The sequence below is a fragment of the Anoplophora glabripennis genome, unplaced genomic scaffold (genome assembly GCF_000390285.2).
Source record: "Anoplophora glabripennis isolate ALB-LARVAE unplaced genomic scaffold, Agla_2.0 scaffold459, whole genome shotgun sequence".
Taxonomy (NCBI): Eukaryota; Metazoa; Arthropoda; class Insecta; order Coleoptera; family Cerambycidae; genus Anoplophora; species Anoplophora glabripennis.
Window position 1 is genome coordinate 377,996 of NW_019416570.1, and position 25,063 is coordinate 403,058.

Here is a 25,063-nt window from a genome sequence, read left to right on the forward strand (position 1 = left end):
ATATTGTTGCTTTGTATTTCTTACTATAAAATACACATGGTTTGAAGTTAGTCACTGTTTCTCTCCATTTTTTTGAAAAAATTAAGTATCTCGAAAACGGTTAATTTTAGGAATAGGGAAACTTCATAAAAGTCCACCTAAAATAACACGTAGAATCCAAAATTGCAATAATATATAGGGTGTTCCATTTAAAATAAGCAAATTGAAGTGGTACGTATTGTAGTATAACAAACCTAGGTTCGACAAATAAGTAAACGTAGTTGTGGCCAAAAATATGTGATCGTCATAATGAATACCTACGTTGTGTGTATTTATTTTTTTATTGACCGGAAGGCGCTGGCTACTAACTTTGTAGAGGGGATGTATGGTTTAATTATATAAAACAAAAGCAGAGTAAATACACCTAACCTTTATTTACATACAATTCAAATTAAACATGTGACAAATAGAAAGAACAACAAAAACATTAACAACCATTAAACATAAAAGGAGAGTGCCAGGCTCACCTAGAGCTCCTGTGGGGAAAGAGCATGGCAGAGAAACCCACGATCGTTGCTCTTACCACCCAAATATAAATACAAAACAACCGCTAACCAAAGGCATAAATTAAGAACCTTTGCTAATGATAAATAAGACCTGTCTCATTTAATGTGTCACTAAATGTCATCTGTTACCTCATATTAGTCATACACACTTCCAAGTAAAACTGAAGAGGTTTGGTGTTAGTTAGCCGGCAGAGCCGGAAGGTACTGGAGTCCCATACGGGAGGCAATCCAGCTATAGTTGAGATTTCGGAAGATCCTTCATAACACTGGAGTCCCATACGGGAGGCAATCGAGCTTAATCCAGATTCGTTCCGCACGGGCGAAAATGTTAGTAAACTCAACAAGGCTCGTATAGACGTATGACATAAAGTGAGCACAAGAAATCAAAGAACAACCTAATCATGATAAAACAAGTTAAATGTGAAACAAAGAGGTCGTTAATGCAATATCTGGGCAGTCACGACAATATACATATTTTAACATGAAATAAATAATGAGCAATCGTTAATAATAATTATAACAATTTTACCTTAGAAAAATATATGCCCTTGAGCATAAAGCAATGGAAGCTAAACATACAAAGAATTATTATCATGAAACATCTATAAACATCACAATCATAAGATTACATAGAACAATTAACAACAAAGTACTTAAAGGATATTACCTGCTACCTAATACCACTTTAAACAATTAACTTTTCACTACTTTGACACACTGCCCGCCGATCGTCTTGCTACCTATCTGCACACTGTTCGCACTTCAACTATCTATCCTCAACTATTTAGGCTTCCTTCCAGAATCTCCTACCTAAGTGCCTGTTTTTTGTGCTTCCTTCTATCGACCGTTAATATTACTTTTTCGTTGTTATAGAACACCTATGTAACAGGTGACGTGGAAGTTGATAAGATAAGTAAGGTTTTGCACAGTAGACGCCATTATTTTAGTTGAGAAGGGCATGCCCGAAAACCCGGTATCCCAAATTTTCAAAATTCAAATCGAAGTAATCTCTCAAATAATTCTAATGGGCCGTCACCGTGAGGCGCCCTAATAGTCAATTCTACTAGAATGTTCGAGTTTATTCTGTTTTAAATAACTGTTCATGACAGTATCTAATTTACAAAGTTTGACCGGCTTGTTATGATGTGAAGTTACAAAAAGGCATCTTTCTTAGGAATTTAACAATTTTGAAGTGTAACAATAGACACACGCACAACTTACCCCGCTTTGACCCTTTTCCACTTCGCCCTTCTATTCTGGAACCATATTTTCACCTGCACCTCGGATAGCCGCAGAGCCGAAGCTATCTGACTGCGCTCCGTCAGCGACAGGTACTTCTTGGCGTGGAATTCGCGCTCAAGTTCGAGGAGCTGCTCACTTGTGAAGGCCGTGCGTCGGCGTCGCGCCTTTGTCGAACCGGCCTCGCATGGACCCCCGTCCGAATGTTGGTTGTCTTCCGTGTCATCGTCAATATCCGAACCTGCAACAAAATGATTATGAAAGTGGACAGTTATGTACATAAACTGCGGCGAATTTGGAGACGGACTTTTACCCGAATTTTAACCGTAATGCAATCTACACGTCAGCATTGTCAACAGACATTTGATAATTCAACATTGGACCAACAAAATTCCATATTATGTTTCATACACATTAGCTCTGTTCTCGGAGCCTGTCAAATTAGTTCGGGATCAGTCAGAAGCAGTCGTTCAGCTACTTTCTGTGCTATTTCCTACAAGCATAGCATAAAAGAAGTAGCTAAACGATTGCTTCTGACTGATCCCGGACTAATTTGACAGGCTCCGCGAACAGAGCTATTGATGTAGGTTCACGGTAAATAACGTGCAAATTTCATGAGTAAAGTATGTAATATGGGCACTAAAACTTTTTAATATCTTGTGTGACATCATGTTTCTTGAATTTTTGACTTTTGCGAAATTTTTTAGATGATTTTTCGATAATTAAAAGTTTCTCCTTATGGAAAGGCATATTTCGTTAACACAAGCACATGTTACCTCTAAAACATAGTGCTAAATAGTTAACGGCAATCGTCATCGTCGAGCAAACAGTTTTTTATGAACGAAAATCATTGACATAACTTAGTAACCAAGTTACATTTTGATAAAATGCTGTCAAAGACAGATTTTTATGAACTACTTCAAAATAGCTAATCAAAGACAAACGGAACTTCCCACAAGTCTTTAGATTATCGATTGCAACTATTTAGTGGAAGAATAGTTTTTCCCATACACTGTGACTGAGATGCACAGGGTATCTGAAGATATTTCACATAAAGAACGTTACCTAAAATGTCGGAGAAAATTTTCCTCCCTAGATAAAAAACTCGTCGATTATTCTCTACATTTTCTCTCCCGTCAATGAGAAAAAAAACCATAATCGAGACAAGATCAGTATCAAGATCCATATCGGTCATTTTGGAGTAATTTATAAGTTTTTAGCAGTTCTTACTACGCTAAACTTGTTTCCGAAATATCTTTTATAAAAATCAAATCAAAATAAAAATTTCGATGATTTATATCACTTTCAATATAATTGAGCGAATACTTTCAAAACGAAGCTATTGGAGAAGGAATAACTACGAATATGTACACCAGAATGCCATTTGGTTTGAAGAACCCATTACTTCCAACTTATTATTTAAATGAAACTTAAATTTAACGAAAACGTTGTTCTCATAACAATATGTTTCACTCTATAAAAAGTTTGAAGTTGGTCCCTTGGTATATAGCATAATATAGGCACTATTTTAAATGCACCGAAAATGATGTTGATATAATTTGTCTTTTTCGTATTCTATTTATAGATATACTTTAATTATTCTCTTTTCCTCATGAAGATTTGTGTATTCATTTACTGACATTTTTTTTACTTTATTTCAACAAGGAAGGCTTGCGATGCTCGTCTACCTTCTAGTGGCCTGTATGTCGGTGTATTCACAGAAGCTATACAAATTTAGACGAGGTTTATATGGAAAGATATACCATCCTTTGGAAAGTATGTAAAACAATTGTCTAAACAATGTTAGGCAAGTAGAAGATCACTACCCCACGACAAAGTGGAGGTTTAGCAAAATTTTCAGGTCGGGCGTTGCTCGTCTGCTAGCGTCGGTGTTTAGCCATATAGTACAGTCATTGAAGCTGAAAATCAGCTGTAACCTCCGAATTCTTTGAAATTGCATGGATCTGCATGAAAATTTAGAATAAGGCTCATCTTTGGCTCAAGTTCAAAAGTGACATAAGCTCGATTGACGCTTGTTTTTTAGGGGTAAAACTACCCCTAAGTGAAAAAAATTGAATAAATTAAGTTTTAAGCATTTTATTGATACAAATCTTGTTCAAGTACAAAGATTAAATAATGTTCCATGTTCTCGAACATGTTTTATTATATATTTGATCTTTTCGACCCTTTATTTAACCCTTAAAAACTACCCCTATGCAAAAAATAATGATAAAAAAATACATTTTAAAGATTTGGAATGATTAAATCGTACAGTTATTTAAAATAAAAGTTACCTTATAGCTAATAAAATAATTTTTCCTTTTCAACCCCTAAAATCCACCCCTGTGTTGACAAAAGTGATAAAATACTTTTTAAAAGCTTGGAATGCTTTAACGGTGCAATTATTTAAAATAAAAATTCCCTCATTGCTTATGAAAGAATTTGTATCTCATAACACTTTTCAACTCTTATAAATCTCCCCTGTGCTAAAAAAATGACAAAAAATTACGTTTTAAATCTTGGAATGCTATAATTGTGCAATAATTTAAAAATGTCATTGTTTTTTTTTACCATAACTCGGTTAATTTTGAAGATATAGTATCCTACAAAAAGCATTTTAAAGATAATTTCAAGAACTTGTTTGCATATAAAACCTTTTAAGTCCTTCATTTTTTAAAGGAAAAGGATCGAAGGGCTCGAGACAGGTAGTTTTTTCACTAAAATGGATACTTCAAGGGGCGATATCTCCTTTATTTTTTATGCTATAGGAATAAAAAAAGCAAAATATTTGTTGAAAAAAGAGCAACAATTTTGTTGTCCATCATTTTTTACGTATATCTTTCATAGTTTCACAGTTATTATATAAATAAGGCAATTTTTTTTGAATAATGAAAAATACGTTTTCAACTTTTACCGTAATCTAACCAGTCTTTAGGATCGTATGATTATTTTAATTCTGATGGAAATGGTACAGCATTTACAGCTCATTTTTCCTTAAAAAATATGAGCAAACCATCTGTTTTTTACGATAACTCCTTCAATTTTGCTCTAATTAACTTTATATATAAGTACTCATTTTGAAGGTCTTTTTGAGTACCACAAAACACTTCTAGAGCGTTATACTCGTAAAATTAATCCCTTTTCCGTTATTTGACGTTGAATACATCAATTCGAGTATTCCCCCCAAAACAAGTCCCCTTTCAATAACCATATTTCGATTTGTATAGGACGTACAACACTTTTTAAAAAAAGATTTTCGTTGTTTATTTATAAGCTACATTTTTGTTCATTACACTTTTTTTTAATAAAATGCGTTTGAGTTATTCGGGAAAAATACTTTGAAAAAGTGCTTTTTTTTTCACTCCAAGTTTTCAATCGTGAATAACTAAAAAATTATTGATTACTCGAAAATATTCTTCGAATATTTTTTGCTCAAAATTTGATTCTGTATCGGTTCCCAGCCTTATTTTAAAAAAAAAATTTCCACCCCCGAGAAGGGGTGTCAGCCCCTAACAGGGTGGAAGCGTCAATCGGCGGTATGTCACTAATGTTCATTGACCTTTTCTCTAACTATCTGCCAAATTTCAAGTCGATCGGTACAGTTTCAAAGAATTTGGAGGTGAAAAGCTTCAATGACTGTACTAATAGTAATAAAAATAAGCCCATGTAAAATAACAAAAAGCTAAAGCTAAAGCTAAAACTACTTTATTTTAATTACCGTTTCCTGTAAATAATCATAATGATATAATTATCTAACATTGGTCAGATTAGGTACCTTGCAATCATTTGAGTTTCATTAGTAACTGTACCTTCGTTTTTTAAAGGGATCGAAAATAAATTTAATCTGTAAAGGACATCTCACTCTCTGAAATTAGGAACTACAAGTATTTTTCATTCACAGAGTGCAAAACTCATGGAATTTAACCAGCAACTGAAACATGAATACTACGAATAAGAAATTAAACATAAACAATATTTGCTAAACCATTTAAGATATTTGAAAGCTAAAGTTCTGGAAGGACTTTTTAAATTGTTAGAAGTGTGTTGTTTGGGATATTATACTGTGATTTATAACAACAAACAAGTAAGAAAACTTGCCCTCTTATAAGTTCTTTCGATTTAAGTAAAATAATCTAATCTCGGAATATGTATAGAAACATCAAAATGGTACTAAAGTACTATACTAATTATTAAAAATTCAATATACGTCTATTGAAATACGTACTCTTATTGGCAATTTTTAAATCCTGTCCTATAGAGAGTTTTTATTAATTTAAACATATAATCCGAAACTTTGGAAATATCAATAATCTTTGAAGTCCGCTTAGTTTTAGTCTATAATAGATAATTTATGAACACCACGATTTTATGTAAAATGACATGTGGTCACTGATATATTAAAAACTGTCTGCCTGTTATTTACATCATGTCTAGAATTTCTCCGCGGCCTAGTTATATGTATTCACAAGAAGTCGGTCGACATGTTTAATAATGCGATGGTTGCTATTCTACGCAAACAAATATTACAATGCTGAAGTACTTTTTACACGAATAATTTACAATTATTTAAAGAGGATCAGTCAAGAAAAACATTTGACTTGTTCACCCTGTATACCTCCCAGACTGCGTAGGAGAATATTTTGGTGTCGGCAATCGAATCCGTATGCAAATCTGGCATTGTTTTGAAGAAAACGTACTTTAATATGAAGTCGAAACGTCGCTAAATTGTCTCGGAATAACAATTAACTTGAACGCGGTTTTTGACTCCCACCAAAAATGTTTTCGTTGGCTTAGTCGTAGCGTTTGCTTTTCGCATGCATTATTTGGACTTTGAACATTATTTTCCGGATCATTTATCGGACGATACGGAGTAGATTGGGCGTACGGTCTTTTGTGAAGGTAACGCATTAAGAATTAATGGTTAATTGCAATTTGTCGTGCTCTTTCATCTACAAAGTTAAACTGGCGTAAAATAAATATTTATACAACGAGCCAAAATAAACTTTTGCACTATTTTATAGACGGTATTTTAGTATTAGCTAAGCTAAATTAGACTTGACAAAAAGTAATTGGCAAGGGTTACCAGGTTGCCTACCATTTAATAATTAATTTTTCTGGATTTGGAAATTTAAAATTCAATGATAAATTGACTTCTTAGTCCAACATTTTTGTGAAATATCTACAATTAAGAATTACTGGTGTAAATTTAACAATTAATTACTAAATATAATAAATGTTAGCATTAGGTTTTATAAGATAAATAAGAATGTGATAATGTGATAATAGTTTGTTAATAAAATTTTGACAGATCATATTCATAATTAAATGTCCCAAAATTCGCGCAATAATTTTGATAGATATAACTCGTAGGTCTTCAATTAAAAATTATATTTTTTTTATTGATTCATAAAGTAGGGAATAGGGTTATGTATGGAATAGCATATCGGGTACGTGACCTCCATGGCTTTGCTTGACACATACGCACTCTTTTGTCGAAATTTTCCTTGACTGTTTTGTATAAATACTGTTGAATTTCGTTGATACAGCGCGCAATTCTTTTCTTCAATGGGGGGGTGGTCGTGGACTTGTTAGCATAAACCTTAGACTTAAAAAAATCCGAAAGAGAAAAGAGCCCAATGGCTTTAAATTGCATGATCTGGGCGGCCAATTTTGATCGTTAAAACACGACCAGGAAATTACTCATGCAGTAATCGAATTGTTTTTCGAGTTGTAAGGCATGTAGCACCGTCTTGTTGAGACCATACGCCTTCTACATCCATATCTAGCAATTTAGGCACAAAATAACTGGATTTTCATGTCACGATAGCGAGTACCACTAGGTATTTTTGATGAATGGGCCGATAATGCCTCTGCACCAAACAGTGACACATTGTGGTTGCATTTGTTTCTCAATTATCACTCGTGGATTTTCTTAACCCCAAAATGCTACAATTTTGTCGATTAACGAAGCCATCAAGATGAAAATGAGCCTCATCCTTGAATTGTTATTCCATAATCCATTCAACGAACTCTCTTCGCTCTGCGTGGTCAATAGGCTTCAATTCTTGAGTTAGTTGAACTTTGTAAGCATGAAGTTCCAAATCTTTCGTGAGAATACGCTGCCTCAAAATGTCCAATTTTTGACCACGGTACCGAATTGATGTTCCTCTCTCTCTCTCAGCAACACTTGAAAAATTCTCAGAATCCTGATTTATTATTTCAATGACGTGATATACAAAAATGGAATTTTTTGGAAAACGACCGATTTTATCAAAACAAATGTAGAGTGCCTTTTTTAATGAGGAATAACCAAAGAATTTAAAAATTCAGTTTTCAGTTCTATAAAGTGACACCTGTCAAGATTTTGACCCAATGAGTGTGGTGGCAAGTCCGTTCCTGACTTCACTGACAGTGTACGACATAGTATGGTTTTGTGAGCTTTTATGGCCCACATAAAATATTAAAATTTTATTAAATTATACAAGTCGGTTCGAAAGTTAGAACCGAAAAGGTAAACCGCTGGGTACCCCATTGGGGCTCTGTATCTCCGCTAAGGGGCACTAGGAAAAAAAATTATGTCAAACTAGGGTTATTTTGACCTCCCCTATACACTCCCGAGAGTATGCCATATACTTACAAGACTCCCTGTATAGATAGAATAAGTCACAGTTAGGTGTAATCATAGGTCCATAGGTCCTCCTAATCAAAACAAAGCAACTAAAATATTTCTTTTTTTTATTCAATGTTCTTAAGATAACTCCATCACTTCGTAAGTCGCTAGAAATACCTGAAAGTCATCTGTTTTTAACATATTTTTCTTGTTGGTAGTGATTTTGAGAAAACGCAGGTGATATTTTGTAACGTCACTCTATTTGCTGCAAAGAGATGTAGTACCTACATCTTAACAGCTCAGATATAGCCCTGGGCATTTAGCCTTCCGGAACTACATTCAGAAGGTTATTTCTTGGTAGACTCTTTAATAGAGGTCAGATGATTTAAATTGTAAATCATGTTTAGGTAAATTAATCACAAATTCAGAAAAGAAGCAGATTAATTAGACTGGAATACCAAAAAATCAACTGTCCATCACTGACAATTGTGTTACAAAATTGAAATACATCTTAAAAACTGTGCACTTAAACGATATACAACACGTTGGTATACGTTTTTCAGAAGAAAAAAAAATACAATTTAAAAACACCTGTGTTTTCACAAAATCTCTACCGAGAGAAAAAATGTAATAAAAAAGCTAATGACTGCATCAGGTATTTTCTTAGCGATCTTTATCTTTCCATGATCATGTTCATCTTCGGCTATCCTAAAAAAAAACCTCTATTCCACATTTCATTTCATTTCATGAAACGATGGGGTTATTTTAAACAAATGGGATAAATCATTTCTCTACTTGCGTATATTCGGTTGCTTGCTTGCTTTGTGACGTATACAGGGTGGTCCGAATTTTATGTAGGAAACTTCGAGGGCAGCTCTTTAAAATAATATTTGTTTGCCTTATAAACAATGGTCTGGAACAGCCTCGTTTTAGAGATACAGGGTGTTGAAGTTGTTAAAAAAATTGATTTTTTGTTTTTATCTCCGGAATCTATTAACCGATCTCAATAAAATTTGGTACAGATAATCTGTCATAGTAGGCCTTACATGCCCTAAAATATGAGCTTTAAAGGTACAACCAGTGGTGTACAATTGAGCAGGGGTCATGTCCTTTTTTATAAAAAAACCTACGCCACTGCATTTTTTACAAGTTGTTGTAACGGATTTATATTCTAATGCACAAAATACGTAAAAAAGGTAACTTGAATTTTTTCCTTAAGATTCGCCGTTTTCAAGTTATTTATATCAATACAATCCCCTTGTGCATGGATTTATAACCATAATTATATTTATGTCTATGCTTAAAAGTAAGTGGAATTTGTAAGCACAGCAACAAAATTCATTACACTTGTTTTCACACCACCTGTGAAGTAGAGTTCCTTACGCGTTTTAGTTTCCTCTGGAAGCCTAACCCACTATTTTTTACAAATAAGGTCCACTTAAATCAAAATAATAGTAAATGTATATTTACCAAAGGTGGGGGGTGGTGAATTTTCACAAACTGCATATTTGGTCACAAGAAAATCTTCATGAAATTCGGACAAGATGTTTTCAACACGAATTTTCTGTGAACGCAATAAAGTTTGTGGACCTTTCTTCTTCCCACCCCGTCTAAATTCCCAGTTATTTCTAAACTTTCTAGAAAACTATCTAATTGAATTATTAGAGGGTGTTTCATTGAATATACCTATGACAAAATAGCTGGATACAATGGATGGTGCTCCTGCGCATTCTGGGAGAATAATATTAGAATGGCTTAATGAAAATTATATAAGGCGATGGATAGGTAGAAAACCAAATGCCATGCAAATGTCTACCATAATGGTGAAGAGGATCCAGTGTCTTGACTAGCTAGATTGCCATATCTAAACCCCCTAGACTTTTATGTTTGGGGTTATCTGAAAACTAAATTTTACTCTAGTCCAACAGATACAAGACCACAACTAGTGCAGTAAATAGAAGACGGGTGTAATGAATTAAAAGAACATGATATTATTTTCAATTAGTTTCATTAATACAAGATGTCAGATATGTATCGATATGGGTGGTTCGCATTTTGAACAATTGTTGTAATTGCGTAACGTTAATTTTGTTTCTTGTTTAGTTGCTGTTACTTGATAAATATATTTTTATTATTATTTTGATTTAAATTGTTCTTATTTGTAAAAAGTATTAGGCCTCCAGAGAAAACTAAAAACGCCAGGAACACTACCTCACAGGTGGTGTAGAAAGGAGTGTAAAGAATTTTGTTGATATGGTTACAAATTACTTTTAAGCATAAACATAAAAAATATTCTTGTAATATTATGGTTTGAAGTGTCTGCCACAAGGGGATTGTACTGGTATGAATAACTTGAGTACGGTGAATCTTAGGGTAAAAATTCAAGTTACCTTTTTTACGTATTTTATGCATTGAAATATAAATCAGGTACAATGACATGTAAAAAATGCAGTGGCGTAGTTTTTTTTGTAAAAAAGTGGTGACCCCTGTCCAGTTGTACACCACTGGATGAACTTTTAAAGCTCATATTTTAGGAAATGTAAGGCCTACTTTCATACATTATCCGTACCAAATTTTATTGAAATCGGTTAATAGATTCCGGAGATATAACCAAAAATTCAATTTTATTTAACAAATTCAACACTCTGTATCTCTAAAACGGAACTGTTCCAGACCAATCTTTATAAGGCAAACACATATTATTTTAAAGAGGTCTATCTCCCCTCGAAGTTTCCTGCATAAAATTCGGACCACCCTGTATAAATCGCCGACACACAACTACAGCTGTCAGGGTCAGATGACAGTTGGATGTTCTCAGGTCAGCAAACAGTAGAGATGGGCTGGGTTCAAAATTATGATGTTAACTTGGGCGCCAAGTAAATTACCTATCAACTTAAATACCCTCCAGTGAAATAACCCCCAATTTACTAAACAAGGGTTAAAAAAAATTGCAACTATGTAGCAACTAATACAATTACAAATTGTAGTATTTATACAATGTATCATCAATATACCATACAAGGAAACTATTACCCTCATAAAACAGGGTAAGTAATAATAAAAAAAACATATACAGGGTGTTTCAGAAAGACCTCTCGTAAATTCAGGGGGTGATAGTACGACAAAAAATAAGAATTTTTTGTCTTATGAGCTATATGTCTATCTCCTCTTGTTTTCGAGATACAGAGACAAAATAAAATATTTTAAATAGAATTTTTACGAAAATTTTTAAACGGTGAGAAATATTTTTATGAAAACCGTCCACATTAGGAAGTACTAACAAGAGGACATTATTTTTTGAAAATAAAATTGTAGGTACATTAGAAATTGGAGCCCGAATTCTAAAAAACCTAACCTCAAATAATTAGAACCTAAAATGTAATAGGAATGTAGCGTAACTAGCGCCCTCTATGAAATATCCAAAAAATAATTAGACCAGCGTATTTGGCGTCCTTAAAAACCCCGGAATACCAAATTTCATAAAAAATTTTCGCACCGTTTGGAAATTTTCGTAAAAATTCTATTTAAAAAATTTTATTTTGTCGTTCTGTATCTCGAAAACAAGAGGAGGTAGACATATAGTTCATAAGACAAAAAAAAAACCTGAATTTACGGCAGGTCTTTCTGAAACACCCTGTATATGTGAAAATAATTGAGGTAAGTTGAGGATATTTGTAAATTCACTAATAAAGACCTTATAATAATCAGTACTAAGTTACACGTAACACTAGAATATTAAGAAAAAAATTATTGCAGTTATTAAAAAAAAGAAACAAAGATAGCAGAAATTAATCGCTAACCGATATTTCAATAATATGTTATAAATAGATTCATAAGATATGGCTTAAGCCTAGAGTTTCATTAAACCTATACGCAAAGGAAAAAAAAGTAACTAAATAAGTCACACCTCTATGAACACCCAGTATATATCATTGTAAAATAAGAAAATTATGAATTAATTTCCGCTTCACATAAATTATTTACTTAATCTGGATTCTTCACCAAAGTTATTAACAGCGAATATACTCTACAGTTACGATTAAAAAAGAGCTACAATCTATCCTTATTATGATTAGTTAACTATTAACAAGTAATTATCAATCTATCTTCACACAGGAAGCCGTAGTAACGAAAAATATATTAAAATTACTTAAGAGAAAGGAAAATATTTATATACGAAAAAAGGTTTTTCACGTCACTTCACTTGCGTGACGTGACTCTCGGGTGCTGGTTTTTTACGTTGTCGGACCCTCCTTGGATGCGTTGCAGTCCCGGATGCAATACAGCGACGAATGCAATACAACGACGGATGCGCTGCAGTCTCAATTATGTAATTGAACCAAAAGAAGGAAAATATCCAACAGTAAACCTCTAGGTGGAAACTTGGTCAGTGTTTGATTCTCACCACCACGTAGGATTCGAGACGGTGGCGGGCTGAACACCTAGTGCAGCATAACGTTGAGAACTAAAGTGTCAGTCCACAGAAAAATCCTTAGAAATCAAAATAAAAACACTAAAAACACTATAAATATTTACCTTCACTGAAGGGTTTCCCACTTAAAAGTAACTATCCAAAACACAATATCGTGTTCCAAAACCAAAACAGACGTTCGAAAATGGTTGCAGTTTAATCCTCAGCCTCGTTTCACACTTAAGTGGCTCTTTCTGGCTCTTTCATACATAATTTAATTTTCAAACCGGTTTGGCCGTTAGTAGTCTCAGTTGCATTTTTATCACGACAAGAGATGGATCGTAGACGCATTGCAATTATGTGGTTTGGCTATTGCCGACGTCGTCGCAATAAAAAAAAAACTAAAAATATGAAAAATATCCAAAGAATATGAAAAGGCTAAAGTTTTGTCCCACTGGACAGGTCTGGATTCAAGCAGTGATATAAAGATTGCTATATCTACTTCTAGCGAACAAACATTCGACATAGTTGCGTACAAATATTTAAAAAAAAATAACTGACACGTCCTGTTCTTTTCAATGAAACCGGACGACTGAACCCGGTAGTGTGAAAGCGTCAACACAAAACTATGCACTACTACCCTAGATAAATGATACTATAGATAGGAAACTTGAACAGATTTCGTGGTCATTAACAGCGCTAACTGTTGACACTTTCTCCAACTTCTATTGCTTTCCTTTTCTAGGAATTATCGGTAATACAGTGAGTTAAATTACCTGTAGCCGGTAAAAGATGCAAGCGCCATCTAGTTGTACGCTCTACAACTATATACCTACCTACTCAATATTTGTTTTAGGTATTCTGCCGCCGCTAAATTTAAAATTNAAAAATCCCAGAATCCCGCTGAAGTAAACGAACGAAACGAAACGCCTTGTTAGGCCCAGTTCATATAAACGCGAATTGCGGATTTAAAATTTAAATATGTACATGAACTGCAAGATCAGTAAAAGATCTTGCATGAACTCGGCTACAGAAAATATAACAGGACTGAAAATATTAACAAGTGACGAACACAGTGCCGTTAGAGAACAGCGTCGTACTAAAATATTCTTATTCTGAGGAAAATTAGTATAATCAACAGTTTATTTCATAGAGAAACCAGAAGAATAGACATTGAGACGAAAAACAGGAAATCTCATTGTGAAAACAGTAGAACAGGAGAGTGAGAGTGAAAACAGGAGATCTCCTGTTAAAACAGGAGATCTGGTAACACTGCCGGTAAGCACCCGGCAAGTGTGAAAGCGTCAATACAAATGGTGGCGACCGGTTACAACCCGGCGGCCGTTCGCCGGATAGCTCCTTCCTCCTAGCGTGAAAGCTGCCATAAAACTCTGTACACTTTGCTGCCGGGTAACCGGATCCGGTTATCCGGACCCGGCTTGTGTGCAACGGGTGTTTTATAGAAGATGTGATTTCGCCTGAATTATTCACCAATCAAAAACTTCAGGAAACAAACAACAGAAATCACTAAATATGCCCACACAAAAATTACTCCCAAAACGGATGGTTATGGATAATCACATGAAAGTTTGTACCAGCGTACCATTTACTAGATAATACCGATCTTAACCTGCGTTTACAGGTCGGAAGTGAAAAATTGGAGTGCGAGACATACTCTTCACTCTTCAGGACACCTTTCCAAAAACCATATTCCGGTCTAGGACTAGTCGCGAGACCAAATATTATCACTCGGCTGAACTGTCTATTCCTCTCGACTCGAGATGGCGCTGTAAGTATTATATACATTTCAAATATTATTGTAATATGGATATTTAACTATTTTTTTTTTCTAGGTTTCTTATTGTATAGTTTGAGGATGAAGTAAATACTTAATTGCTAACCTGAAGGTATTATGAGATAACAAAATTTTATTCATTTGTAATAATGAGACTGATATTTTAGCAATTAAGACGTTCCTAGTAAGACGTTCTATTCGAGGTATTAATTTCAAGAGTTGACTGACTTGCGGATATGAATGCGGAAAGGACATATACCAGGAATATCGGAAGATCGGAAGTACATTTTTGGTAATCCTAAATTGAAAAATATTTCAGAAGAATTTACTCTAATTATCTTTTTTTTTTGAAAACCTTAATGATAAAAAGACTTTACTAACAAGAATAACGCTAACTATAAAAACTATATTTCACTAAGGAATTATATTACTAAGCTATTAAATATAGATATCTACATATATACAGGGTATTATTATTTTAATGTTTAGTGCCCAATCTCTAAATGAAAAATAAATCGTAACAGCTTTGGTCGCATCTGATGAAGCTGTGGTAATTTTTTTTGCAGGTATTTTGATTCACTCTGTATATTAATAAATTTGGTGATAATTTCTGATATGTACTAACTAAAACTTTCTATATTATGTTTTCTATATAAACCCAGACGTTTTGATCCTTCTGTAACTTCATAGGATCTTGTGCCCTAGAGGAAACGTGATTATTCAAATAACTTGCCATTTTAGTTTTCGCGGAAATATTTATAATTCGTATACAAGCATTATAAATCAATTAATTCCCTCTACTATATATATGTTCCCAATGGTGGTTCGTCGGAATAGGCAGGGTGGACAATGCCAATTCCTAAAAAAATTGGAGAAAAGAAAAAAAGATTTTTGGCATAATTTAATCCAATGATGACTGGTTGCTAAATAACGAAATTGGTTTTGGGCTTTCCGTTAACGATAAGAAGTAAATGTTCCTTATTAACCTTAATTCAGCTTATTTGATACTATTTTTTTAACATTAGAAGTATTTTTTTCTAAGGGATTCTGATTTTTTTCTTTTTAATAATTTCAACAAATCTTTAAATAATCATTATAAATTGAGTTAATAAATCAGACAAAGAACAACCGATGATGGGAACTGATGCAGCCAACTTCAAGTTCGTTCTAGCCCATCTGATTATATCGCATATGCTTCGATTATTTCCGGGTAAGGTGATCACATTTTTGTTGTTTAGTAACTTTTCCGATATAACAATTGAATAAAAATCTTTAGAACATAAAAAATGTAAAATTACCATAGAAAGTCGAGGTATTGTTAATACTAAAACAAAGTATGAACATATGGGTTTTACTGTTTTTCTAGCTAGACAATATTAATTAAAAAAGTGTACCTACTAGAGCTTCATTATTAATTCAAAAGTTGAAAAAGGTATAACAAAAAAATCAAAACTAAGTATAACTAAAATAAGTTTCAACGAAAAAAAAATTATATATCCACAAGTTTCGATGAGTGCTGGTAATTCTGTACCAGCCTAGGATGCCCCACTTTGCCGTTACAACAGATATTTCACCAGGAGAAATCCTTTGTTGTTATTGAAAACACCCTAATGAAGTTATTATGATGGATTTTTTAATTTACCATAATTTTTTTCGCATTAAAAATTCACTCAGCGGTTTACTGAATAAATACAAATTAACATTGAAAACTCATAAAACTTCGATTAATACAGTGCTCACTCACTTAATTATCGAGTAAATAATTCAATAATCGTGTAAGCGAATTATAGACCAAATGATAGGTCTGGATGAACAATAATCATTTGAATGCGTTGAAATTACTGCTATATAAACTACGTAATGTGGGGGCGTGAATATTAAATGACGCGTAACGATATTACTGATATATTTTCTCGTCATCCCCCTATGTGTTAGGGTGGAAAACAACATGGTAACAACGAGTTGTCTATCATTTTAAATATTAATTTTTATCGTCCGCGTGTTGGGCTTCCTCGAGTAGTTTACGTTCACAAATTCATTTGTTTCTTTTTAATTTATTACACTGTTACATCCGTATTAATTAAATGGAAAATATAAACAGCCCATACGAAATTATTTATTCACATTATTCGCTTACTATACAGGATGTGTCAAAGGAATAAGGGATTCTTGAAGACAAATTTTATTTCTTTTCTTTGCAGTTTCAATGATTAAAAAAATGGTAGGTATATACGTACTACTATAGTTCGATGTAAAAAATCCAACCGTTTTACTGATTTTATTTAATTCTTGGGTGTCTAGAAACGAATTCGAAAGAAAATAAATACTATGATTCAGGTATACTGAACTATTTCTTTCAGTAAAATTATCTTTTATTTTATATTCCACAATATTTCAATAATTTTATATTACTCCTTTGTTATGTTATTACCTGTCGTTAATTGAGAGTTTTTTTTAATGAAAAGATTGTCCCTAGTATTTTCTGAAGGAGCAGATATTGAAAATCAAGAGTTTTCCTCGACCTTTGGTGATACTTTTTGCCAAATAAAATAAAGAAAACCACATAAGAGCATTATTGTTAAAATTTATTATTTCTTGGATAGTCAGCATTTTTTCCATTAGTTCCCAAGTTTCAATTGACTTTAAAATATGTTTTGAATGATTGTATCACTAATCTCCGTATACTAATTTTAATTCATATTTTAATTACATTAGTAAAACTTGAAAAGAATAAAGTATAAAATCATCTCTGAAATTTCTTTATTTATTCCTATAAAAAAAAACAGCAAAAGTGCGCACTCCTGCATCACCGTACCCCTGTATTAAGTTTACTTTTTTCATTATTGTTAAGAAATAAATTTATTACCGGAATCTAATGCCAACTTAATTTCTTTCGTTGAATAATATAGCTATAATAATATTGGCAGACCATATTCATAACTAAATTTCAAAGACACGCCAATTTTAATGGTTTACTAATAATTCAAATAAAATAATTTTGATAGAAAACACAGGCTTTTTATTAAAAATTGTAAATATTTTATTGACAAAAAATACGAGATGCATTCTTTTCTATCGATAAATATTTTAAAGGGGTAAAAAACACCCCTAAAGTTTACCCCTAAAAACAGTTTTTTCAAGAAATCACTGTTTCTGTGCAATCTTTTTTTAACCATTTGGAGATTATTTATTATCGATCGCCGATATTATAAAAAAAATTGTTTAGAAACAGAGGTTTCTTGAAAAAATTGTTTTGTGGGGTATCTAAACCTTAGGGGTGCTTTTCCAATAATATACAGGGTGCTTTTTAAGTTTGAAACACGATATAGAAATCAAAAGGTAAACACATTTTTCAAATGACTTTTTTTCGGAAACTCAAACGTAATGAAAATAAAAAACTAATCTCTTAATTTAGCTTGTAAATAGCACAAAAGATTTCAACCTTGTAAATGCCCACTGTGTTCTTGTAATATACACACATAACAAATCAATGACGTATAATAGTACCTACACTAAACTCCACGACTATTTAAACTGAATATTCGATGTCTACGTTAAATTGTTCATGATTCGTTTCAACAATAATAGTATCTGTACCTATATTATTTATTAGGTGAGGTTAGGAAAAAATACTACTATTAATATTACTATTATATTTTTAAACAAATCCACGATATCGTGCGTTATTTAAAATAATGTTGCTATATTGTTATACATATTACATACAGAGTAAATTAGGACATCTCGCACAGCCGAAGTTGTGATTCTATGTGTTTTTACAAATATCAAAGTATATGTTCGTAGTTACCACTAATGCTTTCATTCATATATGTAGTTCGGTGAATTTATAGCCCAGTGCATGCTGTTGGAAGTTTTTTCACCAATGAACTATAATCTGGTGACCTTGAAAGCTATGATATTGATCTGTATCTGTTGCGCCTATCCGTCTGTTGAAAAAGTCATTGTTTCCAAAAATTTGGGTCACGACGGTAACAGGAGGTCGTAAAAAGTTTTCAAAATATATTAATATAAATTTATTTTATATGTTCAAAAACAATAATGAGAAATAAATATGCTGGTTTTTCCTAAATCTACAGTTCATTCTTCAACTTTAGTTACTACAGAGGTATATTTATTAATTCGATTTAAGTTTTAGAGAATTTTGAGAAATAGATCTTCTGTATTCCAGAATACAGAATCATTTTCCAATTCCAAGAAATTTCTAAGTTACATTTTGAAAATAATAAAAAATGAGGTAATTTTAAACAAATACGAAGATGCAAATGGTGCCAAAACCATTATCTGCCATTATCTTATGTTAATTCGGAAAACTCTCGTATTTTTTCAATTCAAAAGTGATCAGAACTATCAGAAAGCAAATTTTTTTAAACTATCTCAAACAAAATCTTGAATTTAGTTAATTTACACCAATTGGATATAATTTTCTAAGATTTGATTAACGCCTATCTTTGATAGTCATCATCGAGTTCCATTCCTAAAATATTCAAGGATGTTGTTTTGAATTGATTATAATCTGCAGTAAGCATAATTTTCTGTTGAGGATAAACTTACCCTTAAGTTTACGGTGACATATAATATTGTTGTATTAAATTTTCGCTCAACTTTCCAATCGGAAGCCCTGTCCAACCAGTCTACACTGGTCCAAACCACCCCTCACAAAAAGTAGAAGGCGCGGTGTGGAAAATAATTATTTTACCCAAGTTTCCAAAACTTCCGCCGAAGTTCCTGAGAAGCTCCAAGCCTCCACCAAATATTGAAGCTGTAGCAGACGAGAGCGCCGGAGGAAGTTTTCCGAATATTTTGGAATTCGATCTAGGGAAACCATAACAAGTCGATAATCAGTTGTAGTCGGCGACAATCAAGAGGTGGGCCATTTGCCCAAACTTAATGCGAAATTCTCTTCCATCAAAGATTGTGATTGAACGTCGACCCCAATACCTAGCGTTTATTAACTAGGAATGGAACCTCACCTGCATGTGTAGTACGTTTTAAATTATTACCCTTTGCATTATATGAAGCCACTGCAAATTAATAATCAAATATCCGTTTGATATTAATACATTTTGTAACGTATATTCGCAATAGTTAAATAATACACAAACTATTTCATAATTTACTTAAACTGAGTAAAGTGTAGTATTTTTTCATTCTAAATATGCATTGGGAAATCATAACAATCAACATAAGGAGCGAAAAGAAAAAAATCGTTTCAAATTGTCAAAAATTCATAAGTAAAAACTTACTACGGTATAAACATTTTGCCACAGAATTATTCTGAAATCTGCTAAGTTTGTAGAATTTCTTTGCATTTTTTAAAATTGGTACAATGAAAATTAATAAGAGAGCTATGGGATATTGGACCTTGCTTGGAATAGGTACCTGTTCTATTTTTTTAACAAAATCTGTTTGCATATGTTATTCATCATTTCCATATAAAATTTAAAGTATCATTATGATTTTAAATTACCTTTTTAAAATATTTTAACTGATAAAAGTATGATTACTTTTGTCTGGCCAATGAACATCTGCATAATGTATTTTTAAAGGGAAATAAAGGTATTTGTGGTGTGGTTGAGGATATGAAAGAAAACAAAACATACAGATACGTGAGAAGATGGCGGAAAAAGGAATGTGTCCTCTAAAATCCCTTTCCTCCGCATAAAAGAGTCTGTGAGAATTATTTTGCGACGCGAGTTCTCATGAAGTATTAAAAAATACTCATTTACAGTTTTTGCACGTCCTAGCCACCGAATGTAGGATGAATCATTGGGCCGGCGTTAGACAGTAATGAAAACATTATTATTAATATATACACAGTCGAATGTTTTAACCATGCAAAGGAGACTGAGCGTCGAAGCGGATATAAAATTTGTATTTATGCAAAACCGAATCAATTGTATTTAATATTTTCTTAGATTATAAATTTTATTGTCCATTGTAAACAAATCTAATAGGCTATAATAGATATATCTACCGGCCGCATAATTAAAACGAGTTTTACATTCAACAATTTTTGTCCCCATAATTGTTCGAGAAATTGATACAATTTGCTATATTCTTGGCATTTTTGTACAAGATACGATAAATTAGCCACTTTGCTAGTGACATTTCAGGCCACCAAATTACATGTACCAATAGAACATACGTATTTTATTTATTTGTCCAAAAATTTGAAAATGTAAAACAGGTTTAAGTCATTATTTGAACGTCGCAGCTATATTTAATGCAATGCTTAGCGCCTTATGTAGGATGTTTTTAAGTATGTGTCATAATTTCAGAAAGTTGTAGTTAAAGAGTGTTGGAATCTAAATGAACCAAGTTTTAAGAGGTACTGTGGTTAAATGTTAGATGAGAGTTTACTGAACTGGTGTACCCATTTGTTAATCAGTGATCAATGGGAGGCATTGTAAATAAAAACCCTATAATTTTGACACTACTGGATATTTTGAAAATTTCTAGTTATTTTTAAGAAAAAAATGTATTTTCCTGTGATTGAAATATGTCCAATTTTTTAAGTTTAAAGTAAACGTATCATACGTTTGAATAAATTGAAAGCATTTCTAAAACTACTAACTTCACAATAAGTGTATTCATAAAAAAATTATTGGCATAAAAATATCTATTTTTTGTGCTCGGCTCCACATTAGTGTCTAATACGCATTTTTAGTTTCTATTTAACATTTGGAAAAATACATATACCAATTTTAAAGGTAGGGGTGACATTCTTGAGATTTTATACGTAATACAAGCTTTCAAACAATACATATACTTGTAAATATTAAGGAGCCGGGACACCTAGTATTTACAATTTACATCAAGAAAAAATACATAAAATATGCCACTATTATCAATTTGTGAAAAAAATGCTGTGTTACTGTAAAACTAGTCGATTGGATTAAAGCAAGAACTTATATATAGGTAACTACCGAACAATAGCGCGGAAACAAGAAAGGAAAAAACCACAGGAACTTTGCGAAATAATGCTTTTGGATTTACCCGATATTTTACAAACAGTTCTCTCTAGATCTTACCATTCCTAGAATTTTCCTAATAACTATTTTCTTTTGAAGAAATATGTAAATTTTCTGAAGCGACATTAATTTGAGAAATTCGAACCATGGAAAATGAAATGATTAATTAAGAATTGCAAAAGGCGTTTATCAGAAATTTCTCTATTTGATTCATAACATTTCCGCAATTTTTGTATTATGAAATTACACAGTACCTAATCAATGTCAGAAAATTTGTATTTTACATATCTATATTGTTTATATAATATATTTTCGAAATGTGTTCCACCGACATATCGGCACGAATGTGTTGATGAATCCAGTTTTAGTGCACCAATGTTTTTTATTTATTTTACGCTTGTATAAATACAATTTTAGCAACAACGGTGATGAAATCGTATGAAATTCTATGTCTGAAAGAAAATATTTTTCAAATACCCTCACTAAAATGGGGATGGGATTGATGTTGAAACAGCGAGGAGGCACGCTACAGCTCTATCTGGATGCAAGTTATGACAGAGAGTAGAAACTTCAGGATAACCTCTGATTTTATTTGTATAGCCTAGTTAACATTAAAATTGCTTCGATTTTATTGACAATTCTTTTTCACCCTAAATGGATGAACTGAGCTCTCACAGATACTGTAACAAAATGGAGGGCATGGTACATATCGATATATCGTTTATCTACAAGTCAAAAACAAAGGTTTTTATAATAAATCATACTGTCGAATCCCGTTCTCTCCATTGGTCCTCCTTGCGCTACCAGAGCAGACTTGGTCGAAAAAGGATTTTTTTGTTAAAAAATGGCTGCAGGTTTCAAATTTCAACCAAATAGAACGTGCGAAAGTTGTTGTATTACAGTTCAGAAAATAGTGTTATGTGGTTATTGTGTTATGAGATTATAGGGTTGTGAGGTTATAGACTAGCAGGGTTATTGGTTATAGGGTTATAGCATCAAGGGATGTTGTTGCGGAGTTTCACAGTTCTAGAAAATAGTGTTATATGAAGTTATGAGGTTATCTGGTTTGGGAGGTTTCAGGTTATGGGCTAGGAGGATTATTAGTTATTGGGTTATCAGGTTTTGGCATCAATTGTTATACGGTTGTAATGTTTTACAGTTTAGAATATACAGTATTAAAAAGTTATGTGCTCACGGAGTTCACAGATCGGAGAATACTGTTTTATGGAGGTTTTGAGTTTATGGGGTTGAGGTTATTGTGTTTTTCAAAAACTGGGCTTCGAGGTTCTATTCGGAATTCAATTATGAGTATTTTAAGCTTTCGAGCGTTCTATTTGGTTGAGATTTGAGACCTGTAACTATTTTTGAACAAAAAATCCTTTTTCACCCCAGTGTGCGTAGCCTTGAACTCGATGAATTGGGTTACTGTTCTAAGAACGCACTGTATTCGGTAAATGTAGGTACGTTGCTGAAAGCCTCTTGGTGGTCGATCTCTTTCCATTTCTGCCTTTTCACCTAAATCTTAGAATTTGAAACCTGGTGTTTAGAGAGCTTTGATGTGGTTGCCTATAATTTACTTGACATTCTTACGATGACACTTTTCAATGAGACTATCAGCTAAATATTTTTGCACTGATTTACACTTTTGTATCAGCCTCAGCACTGTAGTGAAGCCAGAACATTTTGGATGCTAAATTTAGATTTGAGTCTGAGCTAGTTGAAAATTTATTATTAAATTATTAAATTTGGTATTAAATATAAGAATTTAATTTGTATAATTAATATGGTTTGGTTACATGCAGTAGGACACATACAAATGTATAAAGTAATGAAAGAGAATGCAGAGAGTCGTGCTGGTCAGGTACGTTGCAGTAGTGAATTAATTATAGAACATCAAAGTTGACGTTCGATCACACCTCTTGGTGGCACTGCCAATACTTAAGGTGCATCTCCGTTGTTATCTCTTGCATAGGCTTCTCTGGATTTCGGTGACATCTGGTGTCAACTTGACCCACTGCAAATCGGTGATTTCTTGGAGATCCTTGATGGTCGCTCTATTAATAGCATCATGTTTTCTGAATATTGTCCGCTCTGATTTGGTGATAGATGCTACTACTACTACATACTGGTGGGAAAAACACGTAGTCTAAACAAATTGAAAAAATTAAATAAATAAAGAAGATTAAAAAATTATAAATACTATCTAGGGACTACGTATTTTTAAATTTAAAAGTCAGATTATATCCCTACAATGCTGTATATGTGCTATGAAAAGAAACAAGATAAAACAAGAGAAAGCGGTACATGATAACATTAGTCACAATGACATATTATTTCTATCATTCTGGTCTTTACATTTCTGTGGCCAGCGCACAAAGGAAATTGAAGACATGTCCAGCAGTACACGCATTCATTTTAAACGAAAACAATATCCATACCCAGTCTTCGTCGGCCGGCTGCAATTGATGTCGAATGTCATTCCGATCACATCGCAGGAATACGTCATTACGTAACTGTTAATACATTTATGATTGTGTACGCGACAGCTCGGGTGCCGCAAACGGCCATTAGAATGATCGGTACATTTTAAATTATTTTTATATGATAATGTTTATCGTCTACCTAAAATAGTAAGTGGCTGTCACTGGAAAATTTGCATTGTTTGTTTATAAACGATGCAATAGTCGGGACTTGATTTTCAGATTTCTTCTGGAGAGTCCTGTTAGTCACTGCGTCAAGATAATGTTATGGACAACGTGGCAACCAGTCACCTTACCTAATTGAATATAACTAAACGTTAAAACGATTTCAGTAGGCTATTTGGTCAATAGAACAGCTTAAAAAAAATGATGGATAATTATATGTCTTGCCTGCATAGGCATATGTATTCAGTATCCTTTAAGTAAATTCGTCTGATTTTCAGAATTTGTAAATAGGGTCAACTCTTAATCGTCCAAAAAATGAATTTCTTGATGAAAAATGTAGATTATATTAAAACAGGATAACAGCATATTTATGCAGTTTCCTAATTTCTAATTGAATTCTAAGGATTTTCATTTTAAAAAAAATGTCACAATTATGTACTCAAGTATTTGACAGGACCTTATATAGGGGCAAAATTGTGTTGTTTTAGTGAACAAAATGGTTAAAGAGATAAAGTATTGCAAATTGTTGTGATAAATCCAATTCCAGAGATTTTTTTTAGGTACTTTAATTTAAAGTAAGGAATGTTTTATATGACGTAGAAGTTGGTGATCCAACACCATAGACCTTACAAACTATTAGTATACTAGGTCTACGCCCAACACAAAAAGTCTTAGCCACTTGCTTTTCCTATTAAAAAAAATGAATTATAATTCAGGACTCTCTAAGATATGTGTATATGAAGACTTATAAAAAATTAATTTTGTAATAATTGAAAACCGTCTTGAACACAATAGATCTGACACATTTTTCTATAACTTAAATATT

The 25,063-nt window shown here is 32.8% G+C and overlaps 1 protein-coding gene across 1 annotated transcript in view; it reads right to left on the reverse strand.

Annotated features, from left to right (window-relative positions):
- LOC108910333 (homeobox protein unplugged-like) overlaps window positions 1–25,063 on the reverse strand; it is a 35,064-nt gene that overhangs the window by 8,114 nt on the left and 1,887 nt on the right. Inside the window, exons 2-3 of the mRNA XM_018714901.1 lie at window positions 19,318–19,433; window positions 1,767–2,025 (exon numbers count right to left, since the gene is read on the reverse strand). Coding sequence (XP_018570417.1) covers window positions 1,767–2,025; window positions 19,318–19,433 — 375 coding nt within the window. The remainder of the gene's footprint in view (window positions 1–1,766; window positions 2,026–19,317; window positions 19,434–25,063) is intronic.